The 11,562-nt window shown below is 38.0% G+C and overlaps 2 protein-coding genes across 2 annotated transcripts; both read right to left on the reverse strand.

The window, feature by feature from the left end:
• Nucleotides 1-2,476: 2,476 nt before the first annotated feature.
• LOC114468647 (beta-galactoside-binding lectin-like) lies at nt 2,477-7,332 on the reverse strand. The gene is made up of 4 exons (XM_028455668.1): nt 7,214-7,332; nt 4,268-4,347; nt 3,109-3,280; nt 2,477-2,988 (listed from the first exon to the last, which is right to left on the reverse strand). Exons 1-4 carry the CDS (start codon nt 7,220-7,222, stop codon nt 2,842-2,844), a joined length of 408 nt encoding a protein of 135 aa, XP_028311469.1. The 5' UTR covers nt 7,223-7,332; the 3' UTR covers nt 2,477-2,841.
• Nucleotides 7,333-10,446: 3,114 nt separating this feature from the next.
• LOC114468649 (uncharacterized) lies at nt 10,447-11,337 on the reverse strand (the record flags this gene model as incomplete). Its single annotated transcript, XM_028455670.1, has 1 exon — nt 10,447-11,337. A coding segment is annotated over one exon (891 nt), but the record flags the coding sequence as incomplete, so codon positions are not given.
• Between the last annotated feature and the right edge of the window lie 225 nt (nt 11,338-11,562).

Genomic DNA, 11,562 nt, shown 5'->3' on the forward strand with positions numbered 1-11,562 from the left:
CCTGCAGCTTTCAGCTAAACTTCGAGTGATTTTGGATTATTCGAGTCATTCCACTCAAGGTTTTACATTGCATTGTTCTACTGTATAGCTTTTGACACAATATATAATATGTTTGGATGAAAAAAAGGTGTTTCTGCACAGGATAAAATTGCTGTTAATACAACTTCATTAAAATAAAAGGATTTCAATCAGTTCTGACAGTCTGGTGGTTGCTCACAAATGATAATGAAGCTATTTATACAGCATATTTTTTGTGGCTTCTATTAAATATAGCAACACTGACACCTGGCGGTAAGTAGGGTAACATACTTTTAGTTGATTTATTTTTGCCATAGTGCATTGTCATAACAGGTTACAGATAGTCAGGGGTGGACTAGGGACACCACGTAGAAGCTGTTATTAAGACAGTGATGCTCAACATGTGGCTTTTTATGTCTTCATTTTGATTTTGAATCCCCCAAAGAACCTTAAAAGATGGACACTTTTTAACCCCTTTTTACCAATTTCCTTTGTCCCGTTTTTGCCTTTTTTCAAAACTTTTGTCAGACTTTAGCTATCGTTTATCAATTAATATCTTGTATTTTTTTGTCAATTTTTGCAAGTTCTTTTTGACACTTTTATCCAATTTTTGTCCTTTCTTTAATTTTGTTGGCCATGTTTCATCCCATAAGCTAACTTTTCATGACATTTTGCCTCTTTTTTGTTCCAAATGTTAGCCCTGCTTCATAATTGTGTCACATTTTTCAATATTGTTTGCCACATTTGAACCATTTAAGCTGCCCTTTAAATTTCATACCAACTGGTTCTTCTTTGACCAATTTTTGCCCACTCTTTTGGCCCATTTTAGTCACTTTTCACTCTTTTCTTGCCACGTTTTTGCCACTTTTGGACCATTTTTGGCCACATGTTACCATGTCTGCCCTCACTTTCTGGTAAAAAAAAAAAAAAACGGCCCTTGGGGTCGTCGGCCCACCAGGACGATGCCTGGTAGGCCAGATGGCCAGTCCACCCCTGCAGACAGTCAAAAGCACATGTACATATCAAGCATATACTATATATAATCTTCTTTGGTTACAGTTCCAACTTAAAAACGACAAATATTGACCTCTATGGACTTGTTTTTTTTTTAATTATTATTATTTTGGTGGTAGCTAAGGAGGCTGTAATATAACTAAATACATTCAGAGAGTAAGTGCCCCGAATTGAGATATGTTATGCAGTACATGAGAAAAAAAACTGTTACAAAATTGCAAAGAATTTGCACTTGTGATGAACTGTCTGGAACATTATGGTAAGTTTAATAAAAGGGACATATGTTCCAAACACAAAGCTTCTATTCGGTATTTTGTCAATTTATAGATTGTTGTATAATTGTTGCAAATGTCTATGAGGGTGATATAATAACTAAATATAGGCTTGTAGTTAGGGAAGATGGTTGGGTTGATGGTTCAAATCCACTGTGGATTTGTGGACTATATATATATATATATATATATATATATATATATATATATATATATATACTGTATATATATTCAAGAATAGGAATAACATCCATTACATTTTATAAAATCAATGTACAAATTGTCAAAACAATTAGTTGAAAAATAAACTGGATAAATAAACTTGTAGAAAATATTGATTTAAAATATTTTTTTTAATACCAAATGTGTTTTAAAGCTGCAGTCTGTAGAATCGTGACGCTCCTCGCTCCCCCCTCCCCTACTTAATAAAAAAGTTGCGTGCACGTGCACACTGGAACATTTTGCGACTGTTTTCTCCATAGAGTCTAGTAACAAATGTAGGGACTTTATCGTGTGTCACTGGAGAGTTTTCTGATGTTTTAGACATGAAAGCACATATCACTCACTGCTGTGAGGACAGTAAGAGGCTCACAACATTGTTAAACTCCAAAAAATGAAATAACCAAACATCATAGCCGACCAACCAGATTAAATATAATGCACTGCGTCAAAACAGCATTAAATGCCGCAATTACTGTATTTCAACCTGAGATTTTTTATTTTTTATTTTAAACTGAATTCATTGATGTTATTTTATTTTTAAAATAATTGTACATTTTGACAAACCTTTGATTTTATACAGATGCCTTTGTGGAAACTAAATTAAGTTCCATTTGTGCAAGATTTCGTTTCAATGATTTAAACATGAGGGTACTCAAAGGAACTTTTACTTTGAGTACTATTTAATTGAGCTACTTTTTACTTGTACTTGAGTTTTTTATGTATGACTTACTTGTACTTGTACTTGAGTACAATTTCAATTGAGTAACAGTACTTCTACTTGAGTAGGACATATCAGTACTCCTTACACCTCTGATCCTACCGAAGAATTTATATTAAAATGTAATGTGTTATCGTGTAACTGTGTTGGTGAGTTGTGTTGCCACCATCTGCAGTGCTGTCAGACTGCATCACTGTGGGAGTTTCATTCCTTTAAAGAATCATCAAATATGTGTTTTTATCACAGAAGGTTTTTTTTTTTGTTTTTTTATTCATTCTTGTACAGGCGTGCATTATGATTCATGACCATGGTACAAATGTGGAATGTTTGGGAAATGAAAAATATCAATCGTTTCAAGGCAGCTTCAGCTTACATTTTACATCCATACTGTATATTAACCATTTGAACAGATTTTATTCGTTTTCATGAAATCTAATTTTACTGCAATCCAAACAAAACCTTTAAAAACACTATTTCCTGTAAATCTCCGTCTATGGTTTTGTGCATCTGCTCTCAGCTATAGGTAATTAGTTGCATGTATTTGATCATCTTTTGAGCAGGAGGACTTTATCCAGCATTTCACAGGACCATGAAGGTTCACTTGATCTCAACACTCTTGATGCGCACTTCACCGTCGAAACTCATGAATGAGTATTTCTCTGCACCCATGCGGTTGGGGAAGTGGATTTTGGAGCCATCAGATAAAGTCACGACAAACTCTGCAGGTGTGAATTCAATGATGACCTATTGGAGAGGTCAGATGAGAGGCAAGGACAGGGTTAGAATATGAAAAGATTCACCTAACCAGTAGATAAAGCACATCTCTTGTCTATCTTGTGGACATTTGTGCAGATGATCGTATACCTTGAACTCCTCTCCCTGGTGAAAAGGAAAGCCTCCTTCACGATGCTCGTCACACCATTTACCTTCCTGGAAGGAGTTGCAGACCACTGCGTTTTCGTCCCCATGGGCAGTAAAACGAGGGTTGATGTGCATAGTAATGTCCTTCTCATCGGGGCCAACGTTAATTGCAAAACTAAAAAAGGCAGATTTTTAGTCATTTAAATGCCATATCGTAAGAATAATTGGTCAGGTGACCGACTTCGTCTTTGAGACAGCACTTTGTGTCACAAAGCACATAGGATCTCAGACATTTGCTTAACATAGTAATAATGGGTCCACTGTACTCCAATGGCTTCTCCGTTCACTAGATATCAATTCAACTATTTAGATTATTTTACTATTTTAATCATGAATGTGAATTATGGCGTTAAAATCACACAAAACTTGTTTTACACACGCCCAAGGATTTGCAAACAAACTCAGTGTGGTTTACAAATTCAATTCAATCATTCAGAAAATACAGAATTTTGTTTTGCAAATAAGAAATGTACCTATCAAACAAATCATATTCCATTTTACACATACAAAGAAACACAACTTCAATTACAAGAAAGTGTACTGGCAATTGTGTGTGAATCTGAGTATATTTCTGTGGATCTACAAAGTGCAGAATTAGTGCTAAAAGTCATGTGACAGTGGCAAGATTGTACCAAAAGTCAGTTGATATTGGTTTTTTTGTTATTTTTTTAAGGATGTTTTTGTACTGGAATTGAAGAATTCTTTCTTTTCGTGCTATATGTCTTTGTAAGGCACGCTGCGTTTGTTTGACAGGTATGTTTCTTATTTGCAAAATAAAATGCATTATTAAAGTGCATGGTGTTTGGTATTTGCAAATCAAACTGAGTTTGTTTGTAAATCATTGGACCATAGGTTTTGGCACCATAGAAAAATACTTCTTGAAAGGAATTTCACTATAGTGTCCAATCCAATGTAGAAAGGAGGTGTGCCCTAGCAAGTGAGTCTGTTATAAATGTGGAAAGCAAGATTTTACAGGAACAAGACTTTAGTCTTATGACTTCCCTTTGCCCAATCACATGTCGCTGCAAAATACAGAAGTAATGTATGTTGCTCTGTTTGACAAGAGGCAGATTTGCACAATCAGTAGAACAGTAAGACTTACTTAGTGGAGTCAGCCGTTGGCACTCCAACAACAGTCAGAGTTTGTCCTACTTTAAAGGACATGTTCTTGACGATCATACACTGTGTAGATAGAAGAGGAATAAAAGTTGTACAATACGTTATTGTGTGCTCATACCCCTGGAATATACAAAGTCCAGCTAATATTGCAATTTCAGGAGTGAGCATGAGCCAACTCTCCTATTTTCCCTTCATGCTGCCAAACATGTGTTTTAGATCATTCTCTCGCTTGCTCATTCAGTGACTACTCAGAGCTCTTGAATCTCACTTGTCCCACAAACCTTTCCCTCTAAGACTGTTTGGCATGATTTGTTACAGAATGAGTGGGGATGACTGCCGTTTAGTTGAGTAACATTTTCCAAAGTGCAGCACCAAATGCAGAGGGAAAAATAGCTAACGTGGCAGAGCTACTATAGGCTACATGAGAAGGAGGGAATTCTAGGACGCGCTGATTTGTGAGAACATTCAAACAGCTTGTGATCAGATTTCGAAACAGACTTTCATTGTTTAACATTTGACCACCGTACAGATTTTTATTTGCAGCTAAACTATATTTTTTTCTTTTCTACACTTTGCTAATACTGATCAGGGCATTCATGGCACTGGATCTTGGCTAATGGTCACTATTGTAGTCAGATTTTATACAACTTATATTTATGGACTTGTCTGTGTGTTGCCCTGCAATGGACTGGCACCCTGTCAATGGTGAACCCCCACCTAACGCCCAATGAGAGCTAGATATAGGCACCAGTAGACCCCAGAGACCCTGAAAAAGGGAGCAAGTGGGTCAGAAAATTGATGGATGGATGTTTATGGACTGCATATGAGAGGAAACTGGAGTACCAAAAAAAAAAAAAAATGAAGAAGAACATGCAAATCTTGAGATTGTGGAACTTAACCACGAGCTATTATAACTGGAGGCTTTTATCTATTTTAGAATATTAATACTTCTACGGTCCAACCTACCTGCTTTGGCTAAGGAGACATGATAACATAGTCTCCATCATCCCATAACCCTGATCAGGATAAGCAGGTATTAGGCCTATCTGTTGAATAAGACACCAATACATCTCTTTTTCCAGATGTAAAGTAGTCTTTTAGTGAGAAAAAAAAAAGTGACGCATAAAAACAGTCAAGACGGCAAACCTTCCCCTCCTATTGGGATTTTTGCCTCGAGAAGATTATTGGCCGCAAGACTATGAACCATATTGTTTGTGGTGATGATATGACCTTTACTGCAGCGCCACCATCATGTCAAACTTTCAGTTTTAGAATTGTGTATCTTGAAAATCTTTCATCCAAATCTTTTCTTTTTCTGGGCGCACATTCATGACTCTAACAGAGTGAACCATATTGATTTATTTTGGAAACCCTCCCTCTACTCTCATAAACATATACCATTATTTACTTAATTTTATTTCCTTTTTTAAACATATTTAGGGTTATTCACGATGAAGTACTCTTGTCTCACACACATCCTCCTCTACGTCCCTTTTCCTGTGAAAGTGCTGTTCCAAAATGAGGATATTGTCTCTTCCCCTTTCCCACCCCCACCCTTCATGTCATGTATGAACTGAAAAGTATGTGTGGGGATGTGAGGTCACACATGGGTCACACCCAGACAGACACGTTTTACACAGCTAAAACAGCATGGGGTCAAATTGACCCCAGAGGAACATCACTACACGGAATATGTGTTCAGCCCAATGAAAAAATGTCCTCAGGATGATTTTATGCATAATCGGTTGTACCCTTCAAATTAGGAAAAGTCATGAAATATGAGGCAAAAAAAGTCAACTATTATTTTTTGAATGATGAACATTGAATGGGGTCAAATTGACTCCAAGGATAATGGGAGGGTTAACCAGCAGTGTGATAAAGGGGTGAATGTAAATAATGTAAAAATGCACAATTTCAACTTTAATGCTGATCTTTGTTAAACATCATATACGTATATTTATGCTACAAAATTTAAAAGTTTATCTTGTTGCAAAACTTGCAACATTTAATCTAGATTAAGACATTTGTACAATTTATTTGGCAAAAGATAAATAGTGTTGATTTGTGTCCTCACACAGCCCAGGGAAAGGTCTAGAGAAGATCCAGGGTGTGGCACCTCTGCATGTCACAGTCGTCCTGGGACGTGCACGAAACCAGCATCAGAGTCTGAACTCTGTGAGGTTGAGCTGACGTATCATCTCACGTCTATTTCTGTCTTTGTGGGTTAAAGTTATCTGTTTGATATGTCATACAGGCTACAGCACAACCACACAGAATATGTACAGCAGCAGACAATTGAACCCCCACTTTGAATTAATTTTAAACAATGTCTTAAAAGTACAGTAAACTACAAAAGATGTATTTTTTTTTTGAATGGGCTCATTTTAAATCTGATCATACTTCGTTTCATGATTACTTCATCTAATCTGACTCAAGGATTATACTTATTAAAAGTCACAAATGACCTCAATGATCTGTTTTAAATATTCAAAGTAAATAAAGCAAAACGCTAAAGGAAGAAGTTTAAAAATGCTTGACAAATACACTATACTACAGCAAAACAACACTACACGATGAATGAATGCAGACAAAGAGCTGGCAGAAGAAAACTAGACTCCTCTGACAGAGTGACAAATCAGCATCTGCGTTCACTGGTGAATGTTTCAACCATAAAAGGTCATGTAAAGTGTATAAAATGGTAGAGCTCAATAAAGCTAAAAAAAAAAAAGGATATCTATTTCTATCTACCACAGAAACAGCTTAGATCCCTTACATCAGCCTGATATACAAAGAAGCTAGCCCCAGCTGTGATTTATGGGTTCTGCAATTTGCCTTAAACCAAAAAAATAAACATAAAGCAAAATCACTGAAATCCCTGTGAGCACAAATTTAGATATATTTAAAAAAAAAAATAAAAAATCATACTTACATTCACCATTGTTGCAAATGCTGGTGATCAAGATTAGCTGAGAAGAAATCCAAGTAGTGCAGGGGCCTCAGCTCTGCAGGCAAGCCCTCTTTATCCAGTGTGGGAGGGGCCCTTCATCTGAGTGATATTTCTAACAGCCAATCGAATCAGTCTAACCAACCAAGTGGTTTCAAGTAAATCCAAAACTAGCTTTGTGTTTCAGAAGGATTTGTTAAAGTTAGCGAGGCGGCTCTAATTAGTCAGCTATCGTCTGCACATGCACAACCCCATGTTACATTGTATAGAAAGAGAGAGAGCAAGAGAAAAAAAAAGAGAGAGAGAGACTAAAATAGAAATCAGTGTTGCCATGGAGACAAGTAAATATTTAGGCTTAATGCTCACTGACTGTATATATAGCTGTGAGGTCCAAGTAAATCAAATGATATTGGTCAAGTGTGTGCGACAGCAAAGAAAGTGAACTGGGAAACTGAGCTAAATGTGAGTCAGTCTGTGCTATGCTGACTCACTGCCAGCATTCATGCTACACTTTACACTTACAACAGGGAGGAGTGACTCAAGGTAGCAAATGAAAAGGGTGGGGAAGAGTTGATTATTTTAGTGAGTGAGTGGTAATACCTAAAACAGATATTTGGGATCAGCGTGTCTAAGGTTAAGCCCAGTATGAGTTTTATCCCACAGCCCAAGGAATGCCAGTGCATCGTAGACCAGTATATGTGCAAGATCCGCTACTGTAAACTCAAGCACTGCCCCGGAACCGAACATGCAGCCAGGCCAGCAAAGAGAGCGGTGGCCAAGGAGCCCCAGGCCACCCCCGCATGGCCGAGCAACCCCCCAGACACCCCCAAGATCCCAAGCCGTGAGGCAGCCACCGCCCACCACATACACATCCGAGAAAGCCCCAAGGAGCCGAGGACCTAGCGTACCCCGACGTCAAGCAACGTCAGTGGACGCAGCCACTGACGTTGCTTGGAGGTGGAGACACGAGCCTTAAGTGAATGTGTTCATATCCTGCTTCGTAGTACAGCTGCTCTCTGACAGAGATTGTTTGGTTAGGTAGTACAGGCCCTAAATGTTTTCTCACTTTAAAAGTTGTCTAAAAATTGCTTCCATTTGAGTACTAGCGATCGCACCAACTCCAACATTTCTTTAATAGAGGTGGACAATGTTTGTCTTTCTATTTAGGAGGTATTTTAATTCAAAATGCTTTACCTCAAACCATTTCAGTCACTGAACGTCCACTAAGAAACAAACTCAGTTTTGCAGCTGTTTGCATGTGTGAGCGGTGGAGTCATGCTCAGCTGTTCTTCACTGGAAGCTCCCTCACTCCCAGTTAATGTATTTAACTTTATCTCAAACAGCTGACATCAGTCAATGCTCCAGTTAACTGTGGGAACACAAGTCAAAGGTTCTCAACAACAGATCTATTGTTGATTGAAAAGGGGGTTAAAAAAAAAAAAAAACATCTGATTTTAGGTGTTTACTGTTTGGAGAAATGTGCTAATAGAAAAGTAGGAGAAGTTAAATGTAGAGCAAAAAGATGTGATAGAGTTTAGACGAGTCATGAGACAGTCAGCAGGTCTAATGACAACGTAAGATGAAGCGTAAACCCAAGGATTCAGATTAAGGCCAAGGGGAAAAAAAACAGTTTTTTCAAAAAATTGAGGTATTTTCATGGTTATCTGATTTAGAATAGAACAAAATAAAGTGATACAATAATACAAAGGTGCTGTATCATTTGTTTAGGCCATTAGTGATGTAATTTACTTACTTAATACACTTCTATCAACCTCAAAAATTATTTAATTTTGTCCTTGTTTGTTAATATGTAAAAGGTATCTGTTTATTGTTAACATATGATATCGTTGACCAAACTGAAAATGTCAACAAATAGAATACAATGAGCTGCAAACGCAGATTAAAAATATTACTGACATCCAGTGGGCTCATTCAGTACTACATAAAGTAATAATGAGTCATTATAACAAGAGAATTGGATTAGTTTAACTCTGTGTTCTCAAACTATTTTAGGTTTTCCCCACTTTGAACAAAAGTAAACTTTCAAGCCCCACCTGTACCCATTGCCCCCAAATAACCCTGATATAGAACACATTTTCAAATTTATTGAAGGCAGTAGCTATTCATATCAATGATATCGTATCAATATACTGGCATTCTATTTGGCCAGTTTAGATCGTGTTAACCAAACTGAAAATGTCAACAAATAGAATACAATGAGCTGCACTCATAATAAAAATATTACTGCCATCCAGTTGATTCATTCAGTACTACATAAAGTAATAACTTGAGTAATTATAGATAATTTTTGATAATTAACAGAATGGGATCATGATCCAAAAAAGGTTGGGAATCATTCTACTGATGTTTTTGGCCAATGGGTGTAAATAAGAAATAAGTTTGACACCCCAAAGGGTCACAGGGGTTAAATCACACTGGGTGCATGGCGGGGTACACCCGACATGACGCCAGTGTGGGGTTTTTCCCAGGGAAACCCTATGCAAGTACAGGGAAAACATGTAAACTCCACAGAAACATTACAGGTCTCCTCCCTGGGAATTCATGATAATAATAATAATAATAATAATAATAATAATAATAATAATAATAATAATAATAATAATAATAATAATAATAATAATAATAATAATCAATCAATCAATCAATCAATCAATCAATCTTTTATTTGTATAGTGCCAAATCATAACCAATGGTATCTCAAGACACTTTACAGTAGAGCAGTCTTAAGGACGGACTCTTCATTTTATAGATACACACATATGCATATATACGTATATACACCCACATATCCCACACCCAACATGAATTCATCATGGCGGCAAGGAAAACCTTCTGTTAAGCAGCAGGAACCTTGTGTGGATCCCATTCCTATGATGAACAGCCATCCACGTTATGCTGTGTTGGGTGTGTGCAGAGGAAAGGGTGGAGACAGAGTTGTTGAGACTCTGTAACTCCACACTGAGGATCCCACGGACCTGCAAGACAAAAGCCAGAAGGAGTACAGGAGCAAACACACAAGGGAAGAAGCAGACATAGAGGGAGTGTTTGAGAGAGGAATGGGACCCTCTCCGGTCCCTCTCTAACCTAAATGACCTCTCTCTTAACGCCCTCTCCAACCTCTCTCCAACCGAGCATGCCAGACCCCCCCCCGGCAGTCTCTGCCTATTGCATCTTAACTATGAGCTATGAGCTGGTTCCTAACTAAAAGCTTTACCAAAGAGGAATGTTTTGAGCCTAACCTTAAAGGTAGAGAGGGTGTCTGCCCCCCGAACCGTGGTTGGTAGATGGTTCCAGAGAAGTGGGGCCTGATAACTGAAAGCTCTTCCTCCTATACTACTTTTAGAGATGAATGGAACAACGAGTAGTCCAGCATTTTGAGAGCGTAGTGTTCTGGGGGGATTGTATGGCACTACAAGCTCCTTGAGATAGACTGGTGCCTGTCCATTTAGGGCTTTATAAGTGAGAAGAAGAATCTTGAATTCTATTCTATATTTTATGGGAAGCCAATGCAGAGAGGCTAATACAGGAGTAATGTGATCTCTTCTCCTAGTTGTAGTCAGTACACGTGCTGCAGCATTTTGAACCAGCTGAAGTGTCTTAAGCGACTTGCTCGGGCAGCCTGCTAAAAGAGAATTACAATAATCCAATCGAGAGGTAACAAAAGCATGGACTAGCTTTTCGGCGTCGCCCTGAGACAGGATAGATCTGATTTTAGCAATGTTACGGAGATGAAAGAAGGCAGTTCTTGAAGTTTGTTTTATGTGAGAGTTGAAGGATAAATCCTGATCAAATAGAACCCCAAGGTTTCTAACAGTTGTGCTTCGTGCCAGAGTAATGCCATCTAGGGCAGTTAGACTAGCATAGGTTTCTCTAAGGTGTCGTGGGCCCAGTACAATGACCTCAGTCTTGTCTGAGTTTAGAAGAAGAAAATTTTGGTCCATCCAGGCCCTAATGTCCTTTAGACAGACCTCAAGTTTAGATAGCTGATTTGTCTCACCTGGCTTCATTGATACATACAGTTGGGTATCATCAGCATAGCAGTGGAAGTTAACAGAGTATTTTCTCATAACATTACCAAGGGGGAGCATGTAGATGCAGAAGAGGATTGGACCTAGCACAGAGCCCTGAGGAACCCCGTAGCTTACTTTAGTGTACACAGAAGACCTATTATTCACGTGTACAAACTGGTACCTATCAGATAGGTAGGACTTAAACCAGTTTAGGGCAGTCCCTGTGATTCCAAGTAATTCCTCTTGGATTTCTATAGTGCTTTTTTTCTATGAGACTCAAAGCGCCTACAGAAACCATTATTC

This window comes from Gouania willdenowi, chromosome 8 (assembly GCF_900634775.1).
Source record: "Gouania willdenowi chromosome 8, fGouWil2.1, whole genome shotgun sequence".
Lineage (NCBI taxonomy): Eukaryota > Metazoa > Chordata > Actinopteri > Blenniiformes > Gobiesocidae > Gouania > Gouania willdenowi.